General features: G+C 46.6%; 1 protein-coding gene across 2 annotated transcripts in view; it reads right to left on the bottom strand.

Moving 5' to 3' along the window:
• Positions 1-1,210: 1,210 nt before the first annotated feature.
• LOC119390641 (uncharacterized) overlaps positions 1,211-20,263 on the bottom strand; it is a 124,373-nt gene continuing 105,320 nt past the window's right edge. For both annotated transcript variants that reach the window (XM_037658250.2, XM_049414905.1), the window contains one exon: positions 1,211-1,381. In XM_037658250.2, coding sequence (XP_037514178.2) covers positions 1,245-1,381 — 137 coding nt within the window. In that variant the 3' untranslated portion in view covers positions 1,211-1,244. The remainder of the gene's footprint in view (positions 1,382-20,263) is intronic.

The following is a 20,263-nucleotide window of genomic DNA, read 5'->3' as shown; positions in this document are numbered from 1 at the left end:
GGGGGAGGTCAGTGAAATCTCACCCTAGAGATCGGACCCGGACATAGGTTTTGGAAATAAAAGATTTCTGTGTCTCTCGCTCTCTCAGACTTAACGTAAGTACGACGGCGTCAGCGTCGAATACACACAAGGTCCTCTCCATGGACGTTCCTGCCTGAAACGGAATCCAGAAAAAGAAACACCCTGGGTTCGCAACGGCAGATTGAGCAAAATGCGTGACAGGTCGCTCACTTGGATCTTCTGCGTACATTTTGCAGATAAAGAATGTGCGCTTTTATGAAAGCCATAGTAAGCCTCTCCGCTAGTGGCTGACAAGCGTCTATATAATTAAGCGGATGCCCAGCACAATCGAGACAAGATGGAAGCGATGCCAGTCACATGCACATACTACAGGCGTAGGCAGAAATATTTTACGGGGGGGGGGAGGGGGGGAATCTCCTTGATCTGAAGTGGAGGCCGGGCAGGCAGATGTGGTCGAGTGTCATTTTGTGCTCTGTATGCCATGGCAAAAAAAAATTCGGGTGGGGAATAGGGGGTGGGGGGAGCAAGGGCCCGGTGAGCCCACCGCCTGGCTACTTCACTGGCACATACATACAACAGCACTATAGACTACCAGTTGAACCTTCCGTTCACAACACGTGAAACTGACCCGTTCACATGCTGCTGCTTGGCGCCAGCTCCAAAATAATACGTTTACCTAACCGTTTACCCAACCTAACACGCTTACCGCACGTTTTACCAAACCCAGTACACTGACCGAGGTCCTTTCTATGGGGGACGCCCAAACCCTTATCATTCCACGTGGAAATGTCCTAACTACTCGGCCTACCTCGAGCACCCAATTCTTCCCCATCCCAGTGGGAGGCCGCTCTGTCCAGCTCAGCCCTGGACGACCAGTGAAGACTGATTGATCGGGTTAGCCGGATTGCAGCAGCAAAAGGAGCCCTAGACTGAGGGCTCCAACCCCTAAGATTTTAGACGCAAGAACAAGGAATAATGTGTTTTACTATTACTACTACTAACACTACTACTACTACACTAGTACTACTACTACTACTACTACTACTACTACTACTACTACTACTACGAACGTAATAAAATGAAGGTACAGATTTCCGAAAGATAGGATTTGTTCGCGTTGAAACGGACCAGAGAAAAGGAACAGAACAATGAATATCACACAAACACTATCGGCGACTCTCAACTGAAGTTTGTTCATTTGCTTGTGACACGACAATTTATGTTTATTGGATGTTTACAGAAGTTCGGCGCTTTTTCCTTGGTATCCTTAGAAGGAGGATAAGTAGAGCAGTGGTGGCAGCCAGCCCCGCAATAAGGCGCACTAAGTTGTCGTAGGAACCCCTGGTGTCCCTGAAAAAGCCTGTTAAGGAATTGTAAAAACAAAACAATAGGCGTGAGAGGGTGGGGGAGGGGTCGTAATGATTAAAACAAATTATAATGTATCGTTATATTGGCACCAATATATATAGAAGAAGAAACGGCACTTGCAGTACTTAGTTGCCGCCTAGATTAACATGCAACATGTATAGAAAACACTGCAGCGCAATATGTTTGCACGAATGCGTCAATGCGACGTCTCATGCCGCGTTTGCAGATGCGCTGACATCAGGCCCGTAGCCAGGGGGAGTGCCCTAGGGGCACCCCCCCTCCCTGAAATTCTGATGGAGAGGGGCGTTTTACCGACAATAAATATTGAATATAGGTGTTTTTCTAAAATAAAATAGTCAAGGCCTTCAGCAAGTGCCCCCACTAAAAAAAAAAAAAGAAAATAATTCCTGGCTACGGGCCTGACGTGTTGCGCTTCGCCTTCCACTTGCGACTTCCGATGAAGAAAGAATCAGTTACACGCTTTTGGGGAACATTCAGAATATACTGCGAAAATCGAGTGTGTCTTCTTTAAAAAAAAATATCTGTATGCTACTGCAGTTTTACAAGACATGGTAGGAGTGGGTACGCAACCAAATATGAAATTGTTACGAAACAGAAATGAGCTAAACAACAAAACCGAAACAACGAGCAACACTCCGAGAAAACTACGAGTTATGAATTAGTGTATCAATTATTTTCGGAAAATCAAACAGAATTTACTGATTAGCTAGAAAGCGCGGTAGACAAGGCACAGAGACGAGAACGCACGACACAAGCGCACGACACGGTTCTCGGCATTGCACTCGTTTCTTTCAGACTTCTAGGGAATACCGAGTCGCCCAGTATTAAGCACTTCCGAGAAAAGTTCCTGCACCTGCATCACAATAGCAATGTGATAGACCAAGGTGGACGTACCTTGCTAGAAAGATTGACGCAACTATTTCAGAAGTAAACTATTTAGAACACTTACCTTTAAACTGCAAATATTACGCAACATTTTTATATTAGACATTTTATATATAACGTGTTTACGCATGTAATAAATGCACATATGTAGTCAAACATCACGCGTACCACCAAGCGGATCGCTGCGGAACCGCCCCGTGCAGTAGTGAGGCGGTGTAGAAAGCTAGACCATACCATGTGAAAGAGCGGTATCGCATCCTTCCCGTTGAAATGGTCACGCGGCAAAGCCCCGATGAGAATCGGTTCCTGGCAAATAGTTAGCGATAGGGCAGCTGTATTTCTCGCCGCATCTGTACATCGTAGATGCGTTCTGCGGAGCGCCGCACTTCGCAATCATGCGATTGTAGTCAGTTATATTTGATAAATAACTTGGCGGCAGCGATTTCAGCTTGCACGCCATATTTAATGTAGGAACACGTAACTAGTCTCTCAATGAATATTTCCTGCAACTCTGCGATCTAAACAGGCACTGCAAGATCTGTAAATGAGGAGGTAAATGTTGTAATCAGTTCGGTGGACAAAAAATATTTCATAGGCAAATGACGGGCTGATATTTTAATCTGTGGTGACGTTTAGTTGAATAAAATTTCGAAGCCTCGAAAATAGTATTCGATGAAAACAAAAATAAACGCTGCATTGTGTGAAGCAGCGTTTTTCTAGGTTTTCTGTGAAAACGTAAGCAATGCTTTCAGCGTCGTTGAGAATGCAGAACCGCAAGTAATATACTAGGCACTACACTGCAGCAGCTTGCAAAAGATGTGGTTCCGAAGTTCGTGAACATAAATGATATGCTAATTACAGTCTGACGCGGGAAGCGAACAGGTCACAGGTGAATAGCCAGCTAAAACACATCGTATACACAGAAACAAAAAAGAAAAAGCAAAGAAAGAACGATGGGACGACCCGGGACTAGGAACTTCCTAGCTTGTTTGCTCAACTTCATGCCTTTGCCTTATATTTCTGTATGCCTCGTTTTGCCTGGTTATTCGCTTTGAATAATCTATCAACTAACCCCGGGTTCGACATTGCTCAAGCAAGCCGTACTCCATGATCACAGTTAGCGCAGGAGAGCACACTACTCAATAGGTCTTGTAGAACAATAGTGCTCAACGCCTGTGCTCTCGCGTACTGCATGGAAAAAGCGCATCCCCAGTGTATTGTTTGTCTGCGCGTGAAGCGAGCGATGACGTAATATTAAAGGCAGCTGCGGCAGCGGTATGTGCCACGCTACATGTGACTGCGATCGACCGATAAGCCACGCCGGAAGGCCCAAGTCGCGCATTCATGTGCAGCCCGCTGTTGTGCGTAGCAGCGGATCTGCGCTGAAGGATGGACCGTACGAATCCGAACTCCGAAGCCAGGGGGGGGGGGGCGTCAACAAAAAACTCGATTTTGCATGTGTATATTTACACGCGCACATAGAAACGCACTCACGAGCATACATAAAGTATGGTTGAAACTCCCCCCCCTCCCCGAAAAAAATTTCTGGCTACGTTACTGACACAGGATACACGGGAGACGCGATATGGATTTCTGCGACTATTAGTGTCACGGGGAGATCGTCGGAGGTGCAATGAATGAGTCACAAGCGATATGGTTTTCCGCACTGCTAAAACGTGGCCCCCAACCCCAGTAATAATCTCGTGTCGAGTAGCCGGGCTACTGGCGCAGTGACCTTCACGTTTTATTAGCAACAACACTTATACAGTCGAACCCACTCATAGCAATACCGATTTTAACGATATATCGGTTTGGACAATGAAAAGCTGCTGCACCGTCAACTTTTGTATGTACTGTAGTACATTGACCCCATGCAGTGCTGTCGGTTATAACAATGAAGTCTGGCTTCTAGGTGTCTGTGTTAGAAAGGTAATGGAACACGAAATCCTTGAAAAGAAAGAAGAAAGCGGAAAATTCGAGTCGCTACACCTTTGCCAACGGCCGCCGTGCACTCCTACAATCCGTCTCGAGATCTTTGAGTGGTACAGTCTCGCGTGTGACGTCAGAGAGAGGACTCGGGTGCCGCTCTTCGCGCGCGCGCTCGCTACGTGAAGGCTGCTCTACGCTGCCGGCCAGTCTGTCCTGCTCGAGTTATTGAAACATTAGTGGGCGAGTTCATAAACGAATTTGTACTGAATGTTTAAGCAAAATGCCCCGCGAAATCGAGCGCAGTTGCCATCAGGAGCACGTTCAGTGACGATTTCTCCTGCTGTCGTCTGCTGGCCATCAATGTGTACATCTGCATGTATGGCAAGGATTTCTTTTCGCTACTGTTCTATGGCCGTGGCGCATTCAAAATGACTTTCCGGCCCGTTTTCGATCACTGACTTCAGCATTCGTGCTTCGGATCGCGTGTCTGTGTTAAAGCGCAATATATGTATACCGCGTGCTTCGCGTGGTCGGTTGCCAAGCCTGCTCAATAGGTTCAGTTCCTTTGTTCGGAGTTTCAAGCAGATGAGAACCGACTTGTGATGTCATTCAGATAAATGAAATGGTCGTTACAGGCAACAACCTTTCATGAAATGCTTGTTTTCAGCAGCTGCCGCGCAAGCGCGTCGTAAGTACTTGAAATTTATGAAAGAAATAAGAAGGTTGAGAGCAAGAGTCAAAAGGGGATGCACGACGGTGATATGACATATTGGTAGAGTTGTGTTTTAACCCTACGTTAATAAATCGACGTTTTCTGATTCGTTCATAGTCATCTAAAAATATGCCGGAAAGAATTAGTCTAACCATACTAACGTAGATAAAAAGAAAGCTTTCGCATCGGAAAGTCGTAATACGCAGTATTTGCAGTAGTGCCGATCACTCTCAACGGTCGCCTCCTGATAGGGCGCCGTGCGATCACTGTTCTAAAAAGACTTATGCATTTGCTTAAGATTACTCGAAGGCGAAAGCAACGGCCTTCTTTTTCTCCAGTCGATATATTGTTCCTCCCCCGCCCCCCTCATAATGCCTCATAAAGTGGGTTTGCACTGCCTCAAGGATCGGAGGCATTGCAAGCTGTCCACACATCACCAGGTTTTGCATTTCCTCCGTGATCGGCCCACCGATCGTGGAGACAACGCAAACCGACGATGTCATGTGATGACGCCATGTGACGTGACGTTATGACGTCACAAATTGTGGTGGTCTGTGATGTCATGGTGACGTCATAAAGTGACGTCAACATGTGATAATTTTTTGCATCACTCATGTTGACGCTGTCGACGCGGGACGCCGACGGTCAACTTTCGCGTTTGATGAGGAATCTAAGGCTTTCAACTCAAAATATTCAATCTTGTTACAGCGCGGCAAAATAATGCTGGGAAAGAGCTCTTTTTCTCCTCTTTGTGGAAACATTCGCCGATGTATCCTGCTGTTACCAAGCTGTACTATCGGTGACAAATGAAACACGAACAGCGGAGCGCGTTCCCCAATCGTTACGAGCTGTATCAGTGGCGGATCCAGAGGGGGGGCGGTAGGGGCGATCGCCCCCCCCCTAAAGCCTGTGTCAGCCCACCCCCCCCCCGCCTGCGATGCCTGTCTGTCTCCTCATCCCTACCCTACCACTCCTCCCCCCTCCCCCCCCGGTCAGATGAAGGAACCGCTCCCCCCCCCCCTAAATTGGCACCTGGATCCGCCCCTGAGCTCTATAATGAGCGCCCTCTTGTCATCAGCGTTGACAGGCACGCACACCCGATTAGGCAGCACGGCGCAATTGAAAGCATGAATCGGGCTCACGAGGGGCAAACCGCAAGAGCGTACCTATCCCTAATCATAAGGGTGGGAACGGTACCACGCTGGTGTTTCATCCGGAGCCGATAGTACGTGTAACAAGTTTTAATGCGCATCCAACTCTCCCAATCTACGCTAGTTGTCCGCAATAACCTGGTGGTCGATGAAGTTATCAACTTCATTTTTTCGGCAAAGGTTTTTTTGTACACAGGTCCACATGCCTACATTTGGGAGTGGAGTGAATTTTCGTTCAGCTCAAGTCTGTTTACATAACGCTAACTTGCGAATAAGCCGTAAAATTGATTGCGCTTCCCTTCCAAAGCAGCGCAGACTCTCTTTTACTCGCTTGGCGGGACGTTGGCGCTTTTTGACGTAAGCTATTTCAACGCCATCCAGTTCAGGGACTGACGCTACGAACTCGGGGGCATCATCCTGCGATGGCTCTGTGTATATAGAAGATACGTTAAGTGTTGACGTTTCTTGACCTCCTGTAATGCCAGCAGCCATCTAAAGAACCATTAATGGGTCATTCCACGCCAACTGTCCCAGCCTTGGCGCTCGACCATCTGCGATTTGAACGAAAAAAAATCAAGGATTATCTATCCAAAGCCAGAAGTCTCCCGCCGAAATATTTTTGGCGAAAAAAATTTTTCAGTGCCGTAAACCTTATGTGAAATTTTTCGGAAAGCTTGAAACTATGGCTCGGAAAATGCTTTTTCAAAAAACCTCTTCTTCATATATTAGGCTAGGACAAATTTTTCCCTAGATAGCGATCGTAGGCTTATCACTTAAAATAGGTTTCACGAATGTTTACGCTTTCGTGGGTTTTTCATGCGACCTTAAATATTGACAATATGACCCATATTGGGGATTTTTTCATAGAAAGGCGACACTCATTGAAATGTAATATTTTGTTTTAACTGATTGCCAGGAAGTTTTACTGTAGCCCAAACATTGTTTGAGACGTATACGGCGTGAAATGGTGTGTAGAGCTGGCGACAAAGTTGCAAGAAAGTTCATTTTCGCACATGTTTAGTCGTAAATTGAACATTGAGGTGGTCCTTGTAAAATATGCTAAATAGCGCATTTACTAGCAACATTAGTTGTCTACTGACTGAGAAAGTTTTATCAACTTACTTTATGTTTTAAGGAAGAAAAAAATTTTTGAAGTTGTGTTCTGCCGATGTCTCTTTTTGCTCGTGTTTTCTCTTCGCAGAAACGCGTCCAGCGGTTAGTACAACCTACATGGGCGCGAGGCTTGCCACGGAACAGCTAGACAACATAATAATCTTTCCCGTGCTTATTTGAATACTTTACTTGTGAGTAAAGTATAAAGTAAAAAAAAAAAGGAGGGTGACCTTATTTTTAGGTCTGGCGGTCCCATGCCGCCAATTTCCCACAGGGTGGGTGCCCTCCCAAGCGACTATGAACTTCATTCTGCCGAGCACCAGGCCGGAAGTGCGCTTGTCTTTATTTTACCGGTAGGTACCCGGCGGCAGCAATTTTCTGCCTCCCACAGCAAAGGCGGATGCTCAACCATTTCACCAAAGCTGTGGTGGGTTAAGGTGCGCCCAGGGGTCTTTGCAGAAACTTATGGGGCCACCTTTCGAGATGAGTACCCATTAACAACCGAGCGCCAGGTAGGTGTACTCCTCTACCCCTTTAGAAAAACCGGTGGGTTCCCGGTCGGCACTGGGAATCGAACCCGGTACCTCCCGCATTGGAAGCGGACGCTCAACCATATAGCCACCGCTGCGGTTGAGTGACCAGTGATTGGTGCAAAAGTACAACATGCGTTTCACATTACAGTAACTGAATTTTTCCTTAATCGTAATGTTCTTCCCACTTTTAAACCTTTCCGCAGGCAATGGGTGTTGTACACATCGGTGTCACTTCCCGCTGTTGCGTAAGCTCACTATGCCGGCCTTCAATGGACAGCTGCATGTGGTTAAATTCACTCTAGCGGGATTCGTATTTCTCTTTGACTCAGGCCAATACTCACAAGTAAAGTATTCAAATAAGCACGGGAATGATTATTATGTTGTCTAGCTGTTCCGTGGCGAACCTCGCGCCCTTGTAGGTTGTAGTAACCGCTGGACGCGTTTCTGCGAAGAGAAAACACGAGCAAAAAGAGACATCGGCAGAACACAACTTCAAAAATTGTTTTCTTCCTTAAAACAAAAAGTAAGTTGATAAAACTTTCTCAGTCAGTAGACAACTAATGTTGCTAGTAAATGCGCTATTTAGCATATTTTTACAAGGACCACCTCAATGTTCAATTTACGACTAAACATGTGCGAAATGAACTTTCTTGCAACTTGTCGCCAGCTCTACACACCATTTCACGCCGTATACGTCTCAAACAATGTTTGGGCTACAGTAAAACTTCCTGGCAATCAGTTAAAACAAAATATTACATTTCACTGAGTGTTGCCTTTCTATGAAAAAATCCCCAATATGGGTCATATTGTCAATATTTACGGTCGCATGAAAAACCCCACGAAAGCGTAAACATTCGTGAAATCTATTTTAAATGATAAGCCTACGATCGTTATGTAGCCAAAAATTTGTCCTAGCCTAATATATGAAGAAGAGATTTTTGAAACGCATTTTCCGAGCCATAGTTTCGAGCTTTCCTAAAAACTTCACATCGTGTTTGCGGCACTGAAAAATTTTTTCGGCAAAAATATGTCGGTAGGAAGCTTCTGGCTTTGGATAGATAATACTTGATTTTTTTCGTTGAAATCTCAGATGGTCGAGCGCCAAGGCTGGGACAGTTGGCGTGGAATGACCCTAATACAAGACAATACAGCTGGTAATCGAGGAACGCCGTGCGACGTGAGCGACCTATATATATATAAACCGTTTTTTTTCTCTACTTCTCCACTACCTTTCACTGCCCGTTCCCCGCGCCGATCTGTCCTCGTAAGGAGAGACAGTTACGGATCGGCACTTTTCACTCTTTCTCTCGTAACCACTTACGCCGCCCTTCCAACCCTTTCGAACTTGAATGGGCCCACCCTTTGAAACACGAAAGGGCCGCCCCAAGTGTGGTACCCGCGCTGCCCGCGATCCTAGTCAGCTCGCTCGCCCCTCACTCTGCGCACTTCTGCGAATTTCGCAAAAAGAAAGCAAGGCTGACGGACACGGGGTTACCTCGTGCTGGCCAATGAATAGCGCCTGACGTGACACTTGTGGCGATCTCACCCCAACATTACTCAAGCTGATAAGCTGCCGCAGCAACCTGTGTGCAGCACGTCGCCTACGAAGGTCACTCTGTCACTGCCGGGCGCTTGCTGTATCTACTGTATCGTAAGCACGCGTTTGCCGTCAAAGCCTTCGTTATGGGATTCCCACTACGTTCTTGACTGCACACGGGCGAGCTGCTTTCGTTGTGAAGTCAACGCGTCTGTGCGGTGCGCTTACCGGTCTCGCACAAAGAGGCAACATGAACGGCGACGCGGCGCGTCTGGGTTATCGCCTATTAAATGCCTGCAGTCCGCGTACAACTGTCCTAGGCCACATGCATTGCCGAGCAGTTAGCTAAAGAAGCTATCATAATTGTTTTCAGCGATTAAGGTGTACTGGCACGTTTGCCGCCTGCCGCTATCACGCCTCCGCACATTTCCGGTGCTTATCCGTAATGACATCGCCGCACTGCGCCGTGACAGTAATTTTCTACTAGCTTCACCCCATTAGACTTCGGCATTGCGGCAAAGCTACATTTCAAAACTCTACTACGACATTCAACGCATTGAGTCTCGAAAGCTCTGGTTCGAAAATACGGACACGGCAGAGGCGCGGGCTTCAATTAACGACGTTGCGGACCTGCAGTTTGCACAGAAAGTCCGACGCCGAAGAGTTTCAGCGTCCGAAATTTCGGACGCTCTTATACATTGACGTCTACGGGACATGTCACGGGGCCACGAAAGCGCCCAAATTCTCAAGTATGTCCGAAAGAGCGGTAGTTGACTATTTTCTTTTCCATGCAAACCGATTTATAACAATTATCGGTTATAACAATGGGTTTTCGTGGCACTTGAATATTGTGATATGTGGATTCGACTGTATTAGGTTTCCCTTTTCGCTTCTTTGATGCACCGGACGATTCCGCGGAGGGGTACGCGTTGGTATGGTTGGTCATGATTAAAGCAGGATATAGAAAGCGATATATTGAGAGCACTTCCAGTAGTAATGAAAATCACCGTAAAAAGTGCATTAATAAACCTGGGAAGTGCACCCACCTGTTATTGAGGGCGTGGCCAAGAGCAGAGGCCCGGTGACGATCCAGAGACTCTACAATACGAGGCGACCATTGCGGTGTTCATGATCCTCACAGTGCAGTGGTCTGGTTCTTTCGTGTCGTCCCGTCTTACAGCGCTGTTTCCTGTTTACAGTATAATCATTGGCGTATTTAACTGTCAGCTATGCGATGGAAAAGCGTCGAATTTCCTTTCGGCTGCGTAGATTTCAGTGCGCTATGTCCAAAACCTATAGCGGCTACGATGCCAAACAATCTCTGTCAAAGTCTGCTATGATTTCATTTGGCACAAGTGAACTCGTCATCGACGCCAGCTTACGGAGAGAGCTTAGGTTAGGTATAGTGGAGGGCGGGCGGGGGGTGTCCGTTCAGCCCAGGGATTATCTGCCAGGGTGATGCCGGCCGTGCATTGGCTGTGATGAGGCGCCATTGCAGGAGACGAGGCCTAGCGCAAGCTGCGCGAAAAGTCCAAGAACGCCGGTGGAATGGTTTGAGGCTTTCGGTCGCTTTGCTCGTGTTGGTATTTGAAGTATTTACGGGTATTAGGCATTAGAACGACCTCATCTCGGCTTCGTTGTCAGTGAAGGCTCTTTATAGCCACTTTTCTTTGTTGAGTGTTTTGACGAGATTAATAAAGTACAAAAATGAGAACGCGGCAAGGGTCCTGAAATATTGAGGATATAGAAAGCGATATATTGAGAGCACTTCCAGTAGTAATGAAAATCACCGTAAAAAAGTGCATTAATAAAACCTGGGAAGTGCACCCACCTGTTATTGAGGGCGTGGCCAAGAGCAGAGGCCCGGTGACGATACCAGAGACACCACAAGTTATGGGAACCCGGGAAGCCCCAAGGTAGTCGGTGATCAACACAGGCGAGAATGACGCTGTCGCCGAGATGAGCAGGGACTGCACGAGAAAAATGCCGACGAAAGATACGAATCCTTCCGAGACACTTAAAGCTAACATCGATGCCGAGAGAAGGCCGAAGGTTAGCGCCGCAAGCAAGGTTCTGTTCACAAATCCGCGGTCGGCCAGGAAGGGGAGGCCCATGTGGCCTAGAAGCAGGTCGCTTGCCGCGCAGTATGTCCCCATCAGTTCGGCATGAGCCAAGGGCACCCCCTTGTCCCTTGCGTAGTCAACTATCATCGATCGAAACATGAATGACGAGTAGCTCATCACTGTGTTTTGGAACGCGAGGACGTAAAACTTAGGGTCACCAAAGAGAAGGTCCACTTGGATACTGTTAGCTGGCGCAGTCTTCTTTTGGTCCTCATTGAGGGTCGGCCTTTCAACGTCGCTGGTCAGTGAAGTCTCTGTGTTCTCCCGCTGCAGCGTATTCACGATGGTGACGAGAAACATTCAGCAACACGCATGCTCGTTCCGCAGTGTCTGTGACCTTGGAGAGCCGGTGTTATCGTGTTCGTGAAGTGCTGTGTAGTATTGGTGCTGCTACCTTCGGAAGTTACACATGCTGGTGCCCGTGCGACCCCGCCAGTGGCTTGCTTCTGCGCGTTTATGCTTATTTTGGAATCTGAGATCGGGGACTGCGGCGCCCCAAGTGGCGGCAAGTTATTACCAGGGAGTTCGGCCGCCTTTCTAAAGATCTTGCAGGATCCGTAATTGATAGTTTTTACAATTAGTTTCCTGGTAACGTTATCTGATGGTTCTTCGTGGTGGTTGTTGATGATTCTTCGGCTGGCTCCTATTGACCCAGAAGTTACGGTAACCTTAGTTCCAGTAATACTCAGGCGAAGAGTGGGCCGTTCCGTAAAGGGGTGCCGCCGTAGCGTTAGCACTAGCCCTGTTACGTGCATAAGCAATGCTCCACATAGAGCGAGCGTGCTGCGGACGCCGTAAAGAGAATTGAAGTAAGATACGACGCTCGGAAAATAAGAACGGACAAGGTACGACCGCTGTCTTTCAGGCCCATTGCGAAGGACTTGTGCTTTAAGAACGAGGTTGCAATAATGACGGCCACAGCATTCTCCACGAAGCCTAGTCCCAGGCCTGTCGGGGAAGAAAGAAGAGATACAGGAATATAGCAGTAAACTCTCAACAGATAACTATAGATAACTAGTAATAGATTTTAGGTCGCAGTCTTGTGCCACTATTTTCAGTACGCCATCCCGTGAATCACACGTACCCCGCTGTTCGAGGGCAGATCAGCGTGTCTGAGACCGTGAAGCTATAAAAAGAAGCTTTCCAACGAAGACGATTCATGCCAGACATGCGGGAAATGCGCGGACACGGTGCAGCATATCTAATAGAATGTCAAGGTATAATGCATCTTTGAACCACGGAAGGAGTCTGTATGGCCGAGATATTAGGTTTAGGGGTGCGCAAATATCAAATTTTCGAATACGAATATCCACCTTCGAATATCGAATCGAATTCAGAGAAAAAATGCCTCCAAAGTAACAATATTTTATTTAACATGTAGCTATCTGAAAAAAAACTTTAACAGCCTGACTGGCAACACAACATACACTGCTATCTCCAGAACACAATGTCCAGGCTAGCACAATGCACATCACAACACAAGCAAATATCACGGCACAATGAAAGTAATGACTAGATGTTATCATGAAGAAATATGAGTTGCTGCACATAATCAGGCGGCAGGCGCTCCCTTCTAACAGAGACAACCCCCGGCCCCCCTCCCGCCACTGAAGAGGCACGCTCGCTTGGAACAGAAGTGGCTGGTATAGGGAGGTACACGGGGCAAAGCTTTGCCAGACTGGGGTATCTGAAGGTGCCTACAGTCCGCCACAGTCACGTGGGTCACTGTCTTTCTTCAGAAGTGGTCCCGCATAGCGAACGAGTGGTAGTGCGGCACGTTACGGCCGCATGATATTGAAAATGTACGGTTACATGATCGCCCACAGCGCTGCACGTCGGAGATGCACCAGCAATAAATCATACGTATTGGGGCGCTCCTCGCAGGCAGATATCGTGCCTCCGTGTACTTACGCTGTTTATCGCTCCTCTCGGCAACGTTTTTAGCTTTACGAACGCAGCAGAAATGTGGAAAACGAGTTATTTTATGCATGATAATCGAATCGTATATTCGAATATTTCGACTATTCGAAGTTATCGAATATTCGAAATTTTTCGAATACACGATTTTCGAATCGAATACAAATATTTTGAATGTAATATTCGACGAATATTCGAAACTTTCGAATATTCGCACACCCCTAATTAGGTTTCAACGAGAGTTTGGCAATATAAGTGAACCGGTAGTAGAGACAAGCAAGAGAAGGCTGAAGGGCTGGTGACGGAAAAGTGTGGGCACAGGCAATGAACACATTTTACAGTAATCGCGAAAACTGGGAGGATGGGGAAGATCAGAATTTAGAACTGTTTAGCATGAACTACAGCCTAAATAGGGATAAAAACAGCTTGGTAACTCTCGATGTCACTTCAATTCAAAGGGAACGCTCCTGACATCCGTGTATCCATTGCGTCGCTTAAAGTACCGGTGAACCGCGAGCACGTCATTTTGAAGTGACGAGCCCCGCCTTTTTTTTCGTTTTTATTTCTATTCTAGGCGCACTTGCAATAGCATCAACGCATTAAATGAAGAACAGAAGTCACGTAGCATGGTCAGTGGCGTTCGACAGCCATTGACGCGATGGCTTGATTTGATAACCTCATAATGATACGAGTATCGCTGCTCTAAACGAGTAGTGGAGGCGTCACGTAGCACTTTCATTTTGCATAGTTTGTGCGTCCCAGTTGTCACATGTTGCTGTACGCCATTAATGATACAGCCATCTTTACCGGTAACCAGCCTACCTTCGAGCGGTTTCGCTCACAATCTATCTTTGTGCCTTGCGCGGTCGCAACTCGGAATTAAGTATCAAGCAACCTTAAAATACGAGTAAGGCAGAAGGTCAGCAGAAGATGGTGGCTTGAGGAATTGAATATTCCGTAAAAGCGGGCTTCGCTGGAGCCAACGTTTCGGCAAGCAGTCTTGTCTTGTTGCTGCCTTCGAGAAGACACTACCAGTTGTCGAAACGTCTGCTTCAGCGGCCCCTCCAGTTCAAGAATATTCATTTTACTGCGAAGAACGTATTGAGTGCTCTTGGATATGCAGTATTTCTTTCTCGGTTTTGAGCACTTACCGTGAATAGCCCCAAAAAGTAAGGTCATGACCTGCATACTAGGCGCAAACGCTGCGAACATCAGACTCGTCCAGAGCAGAATGCTGCCAAGGAAAGAAACTTGAAATATGCTCATGAAGCGTTGGAGTAAGGAAACGACGAGACCTGAAAAGTAAAATAATAAAAATAACTGTATTTGAGTAATTATGTAATGATCACATACATTTTATGAGCTAGACTTGTTTCTGTCAGAGTTTCAATGGTTCGTGTTATTAGGCGCTGTTCTACCGAAAATACCAGGTTTTGCAGTAGTGCCCATTGACCAGGGGTGCTATGCAGGATGGCCCGAGTTTGGCGAAACTAGGGATCTTTCCGAGCTCTGGCAACGCCCCCTTTTGAACGAGCTATCAGTACGAAAAGGTGAAATCCAGCCCTCAGCGCGCGCTCCGTTCCAGTGTTGAGATGGAACGCGGCGTCGCGTGAAGAGCGGTCGAGAAGGTTGGGTGGTGTCTTCAAACTAGAGGCACTTTCTTTCATTTGTCGTTCCACTGAGTGCAGAAGTGCACCCATGCAAGAAAAGTGACAGAAAGTTCACTAACTATATTTTTGTGTGCACGGGCCGTTCGAATTCATTTTCAAGCGTTTAATGTCTGCACTATGTATCCTTTAAAATAATCAGCACTGTGGCCTCTAAAATTAGTTCCGACCGAGCGCCTTAAACACCGCGGCTATAGAGCTAATCGCCAAGGCCACGTGTATAATCACCATAGTCGGCCTGGTGGCATGGTCGGCCTGGTGAACATACGTACATTCTAGCGCGTTGCTCGGCCGGCGCGCGCCTCTTCGTCCTCTTATTAATCTTGCTCGCGCCCGAGTAGGTGCTCCCGGCTGATTAGCTACTGGCTGGGCGGTATACCTAGCTAAGTCTGGACATGCATGACTAAGCTGATTAAGCCAAATCATGCTAAGGCCGAGCTAATTTAGCCACGTCTTACTAAGACCATGCTGATGAAGCCGCGTAAAGCTAAGAACAAACTAATGAAGATCATGCTAATTAACAGGACGCTATTAGGAGCGTGTAATTAAAACCAAGACAATCAAGAACTTACTCACCGAGATCGTGTTAATTAGTATAGTGCTAATTAGGGTTACCCTAATTACCTCTGTACTCTTCAGGACCTTGCGAATTCAACCTTAGTAATTAATGTTGTGGTAATTAAAACATTAACAATCAAGACAGGGCTATTATGTCAGTTAAGACCGAGCTAATTAGGGTTATGCTAATTACCACGACGCTAATTAGGAGCACGCTGATTCAAACCAAGCTAATTAGGAACTTACTCACCAAGTTCGCGGTAATTAGGATCACTCTAATTACAATTTGAATAAGTACATTTGTGCTAATTAGGACCTTGGTAATGAAACTTGAGTAATTATTGTCGTGTTAATTAAACATTACCAATTAAGACATAACTATTCACTGCCATGTTAATTAAGGCCTAGCTAATAAATAGCACCAGTATTGAGACCGAACTGACACGGTCATTACTTTGAAGCAGACCAAGGATACTGAGCAGACGACCCACAGTAGTAAGCTGGAAGAAGCTATGTGACCACAAACTCCACCGATGGTCTCAGCCTTGCACAAGTAGTGCAAGCTGACCAAATTATTTTATATGCAAAGAAGCTGCTGAGTAGCGTCCACCGCATGAAACAATTGGCCGGCACACCGACACTACGACAGTCACGAGTTCAACTGGGGCCTTTTCAGAATCAACGAGTTTGTGCCCGAGTTCGCACGTCAATCAACTTGATTGACAGACGCCCGCGGCGAAGATCGGGTCCGCCCACCACGTTTGCTCTTGCCGAGGAGCGGCGCTCACGGCGCAACGCCAGCGAGCGGCACGATTCAGCTATCATTAATCGCACAGACTATGCACACACGCACGAAGAACTAAAGGTTATATCATCACGTGGCTACGACGTCATTCATTTCACCGCGCTCACGACGTACCACTCAGCCACCAAGCAAGCGCGCCTGGTGGGATTTGCGGCGAGAATATTATTACTTGTTTTGGAGACGTTGCTTCTACCTATTCGTTACTACAGAAAAATTTTCAGGCGTGTAATGTAAGTATAGCAGTAACCCTTCCCTTTATTTATCTGCAATATTCCAGAGAAGCGAAACGAGCTGCACCAGAGTGCTGCGTGTGCGCCCTTGTTGCCTTCGAGAGTGGAAATTTCCATGCTGCAGGTGGAGCGAAAGAATTTCCGAAAGAGGACAAACGCCCACGAACACGCCCATGGGAGGCGCGATGATCGGTTGGCCAAAAGGTAGCGCGAAAATCGCGCTGACGTCGCTGCACTGCCAGAATGTTGACTGAGTGGCGGCGCTGACGCGTTTGCACGCGGCGTTCCTTTGAAAACCGCCGCAAATGCGTTGACGCCATGCCTTTCTTGTAGCTGTTTTTTATCAACGTGCTATCGGGTGCTCCGCACTGTCTTCTGTCATAACCGCCGTAATGCGGGTTCGGAGCAAACTCGTGTGCCGAGAAGCGGCATCCTGCATAGCAACCCACATAGTGTTGTACCCGTAAGTCACGGTGTTAAGGGGAAAAAATAGTGCGCTGTAAGAGTAGGGAACGCGAAAAAGGATGGTAAAGATAGCTGTCCAGAATTGTACTGATCGAATTCTTTTATTGTATAGTTCTTCATTAAGGTAGGATGATGCCTCATAGTTAGAAAGAAGATGGACGCACTGGGCTACTTACAAAGGCCATATAACCTGTATTAATAGAAATGACAGAAACGTAATCGGTTAATAATAATAAGTGAACAACCACAAGTGAAGGGCGAATGTAATGAGACGAAGAAAGAAGTTCGGGTGCTAAGTATTTCAGCATCTGAAGCTCTCTCTCTCTCTCCGCTGCACGACTCATAATATTAATTATTCAGGTCCAATTTTTTATCGACATGCGTCTTCCTGCGGTAGTGCTTTTATATTTTAATGAAGGAAATATCTTAGGAGCCTGGTCGCGCAGCACATCAGCCCAGAAAGGCACACGAGCCCTCCTGCGGTACTTGAAAGCAACTTCATTGATAGACCGCCTGTGAAACTCGGCACTGTGTGTGTGATGTAATGTGTCTATCTCTTTCTCTCTTTTACTCCCTTAAGCCCCCTCGCCATGTGTAGGGTTGCAAACTGGACGCATTGTCTAGTTAACCTCCCTGCCTTTTCTACATTCCTTCTCTCTCTCGCTCTCTCTCTCTCTCTCTTTGGGCATGCTTCAAAAGATGAATAAATGTGTGCAACCCTTCCAGCTCACAAAGAGCCGCACTTGTCCTCATTTTCTCTTCGACTGGTAGGCCCTTTATGTGAACTGTTCATTTATTTAGTTCTTTAGCTCAAGTGCAAATTACACTAGGAATTATTGCAGGAAGAACACAATCTTAACAATAAACATGGCAGACATAGACAAGAAAGTTAAAGAATTTATATGAAGTTGCTAAAGACGTTTTGAATAACCAATATTAAACTGCGACATGAATGCTGTACATATAATGTTCACCTATAGATATATCTGAAGTATAGGCTACACATTGAAAGGTGAACAATATTAAACAGATTTTTTCCTTAATGTTTCAGTTTCTTTTTACAGTTTTGTGCGGTGAGAACCACATACTCCTGATCCCAATGGGCGGTCTATATTAGGCTTTAGAGATTTTAAAAAGCACGCACCAATATCTGTGTGGTATCTACCTATGCCCATAATCATGCGACCAGCGGGCACAAAATAAGGTGATAACTGGCACCGTGAGCACGTTAATTGCTAAAATTAACTGACGAACTACTTTTCAGTGGCTGCACTAAGGCGGCACATTTGTGCAGGACGCTTTGGCATGTTTCTGCCTACAGCGAAACTAAAGCGTGAAGGGCGTCTCAACCACACTCATGGCAAGATGCTCAATAATTAGGTCGAGTATGACCATCGTAACTGGGACACTGTTCTTCCGTGAGAAAGCTACACTCACAACATCGCCACACCACGACATTTAATGAGAATGGCTTCCTGAACGCGGTGATCCCGAGCTGACATGCTCGAGTGGTTAACGAGGTGATGCTGCCCTTCAGGGCTCAGGCTTGTAGCTGGGCTTCGCACATCTCGCCGCATGGCCCCGGAGGTGGGTTGCGTCCACAATCCCATATCACATGGCAGATGGTATTAAATACAGAGCAGAAGGCACATTTGCTACTGCAGATCGCAACATACGTATACGGTGTTACATGTAGCCTTACATGTAGCCTTACAATATATTATGTATGTTCATGTGTGCATTGGTGTGTGCGTGTATACACATATGCTAAATGGAAAAATTGAAGGGGAGGGGGGAAGTTCGTAGTAAATGACTGCGTAAAATGGCTTCGCTTGCCTTCAGGCAGCTTCGACGACCGAGTATTACGGATAATATAGCGTAGTTCTTGATATGGCTTCCCATTTCGAACGTCCCTAGGCCTAAATAGAAGATCGGTGTGAACAAATCTGCAGCGTACAAAGTTTCGCTATTGGTGCGTGTTCCATATTTATTTTTTTATTGTTACTAAAAAAATAGTAACATCGCTGCGTGTGGGGATACAGGCGAGTATTCTCAGTTTTTTCTTTTTAAACGCACTTTTTTAAACGCATTCATCCTCCGCTAGGTGACGCCACCGTCACAGCTCGGGCACGTAAACGCTATCCAGCCAAACTAAAAGGCGCATCCTGCAACGAACGTTTGTGGCACGGTGACGCTTTCCCCTAACCCCTGCTATCACGCTATAATACTGAACTATAACTGTCTAATAATACCGGCACGAGTTCTTCGTCTGAAGCTTAGTGAATTGCGTTTACATTATGCTCCAAGCTCCGTAAATGCGTCCGCCAGACTTGGTTAAGAATGCTCCGAAAAGCGGGAGGAAGGGAGTTCAGGCAGCGATAAAAAGTCCTGCGCACCTGAGCAGTTAAGTGTCACAGCCATTGTGCTGGCTGGCCAGGATGCGGCTTCGCGGCTGACGCCGAACGCCTCCATGAAGTAGACATAGAAAAGGCCCGAGGTACCAAACACGCCTGTGGCAAACAGAACGATAAGGCCTCCCACCACGGAAACACGCCAAGGGGCGTTTGCACGGTTGACTGCACGCCGCTTCTGAGGCTGTGGCTTATCATCCATGTGAGGTAGCACATTACGTGGCTCTTGTGGTGGTGACACTGGGCAAGGAAAGAAAAGCATTGACGGTTTTGTTTTTTTCGTGGCGCCAAATGAACAGGATAATAATGAGCATTGTGGAAAAACACGTGTATTTATTATTTAGACAAAATTAGCCCAGGACAGACAGTGCGCCTTTGTTTCGCAGGAAAACAGTGCCGTCCACTGCTGTGGACAGCGCGCGAGCTGCCCGGATGGATGGATGCTATGAGCGTCCCCTTTATAACGGGGCGATGACAAGTGTGCCACCAGGCTCGAAAAAAAAAAAACCCTTTACTCTTTTTTTTACCGTTGGCCTAGTGTCTTTACTTCAATTAAAACTATTTTACTCCAGAAGAAAAAAAAAAACCTTAAGTTTTCAGCTCCGTTCTGTGCCCTTTCCGGCAGAATGTCCTTATTTTTTTTTCCCATTATTTATTTTTGTCCTTTCTCTCTAGTTTTCTGCCACCAATACTCTAACCGTCTCTTACTTATTTCAATCGCGGGCGTATTCAGCTTTCCATTGTCTCTAAAACCCAAGGCGTCATGTAGGCTCGTGCCCAAACGTACACCTGGGTGGATGGCTCCACATTCAATCAG

The sequence above is a fragment of the Rhipicephalus sanguineus genome, chromosome 4 (assembly GCF_013339695.2).
Source record: "Rhipicephalus sanguineus isolate Rsan-2018 chromosome 4, BIME_Rsan_1.4, whole genome shotgun sequence".
NCBI classification, from domain to species: domain Eukaryota; kingdom Metazoa; phylum Arthropoda; class Arachnida; order Ixodida; family Ixodidae; genus Rhipicephalus; species Rhipicephalus sanguineus.
Note: the sequence above shows the minus strand (reverse complement) of the source record. Positions and strands in the feature narration are given on the sequence as shown.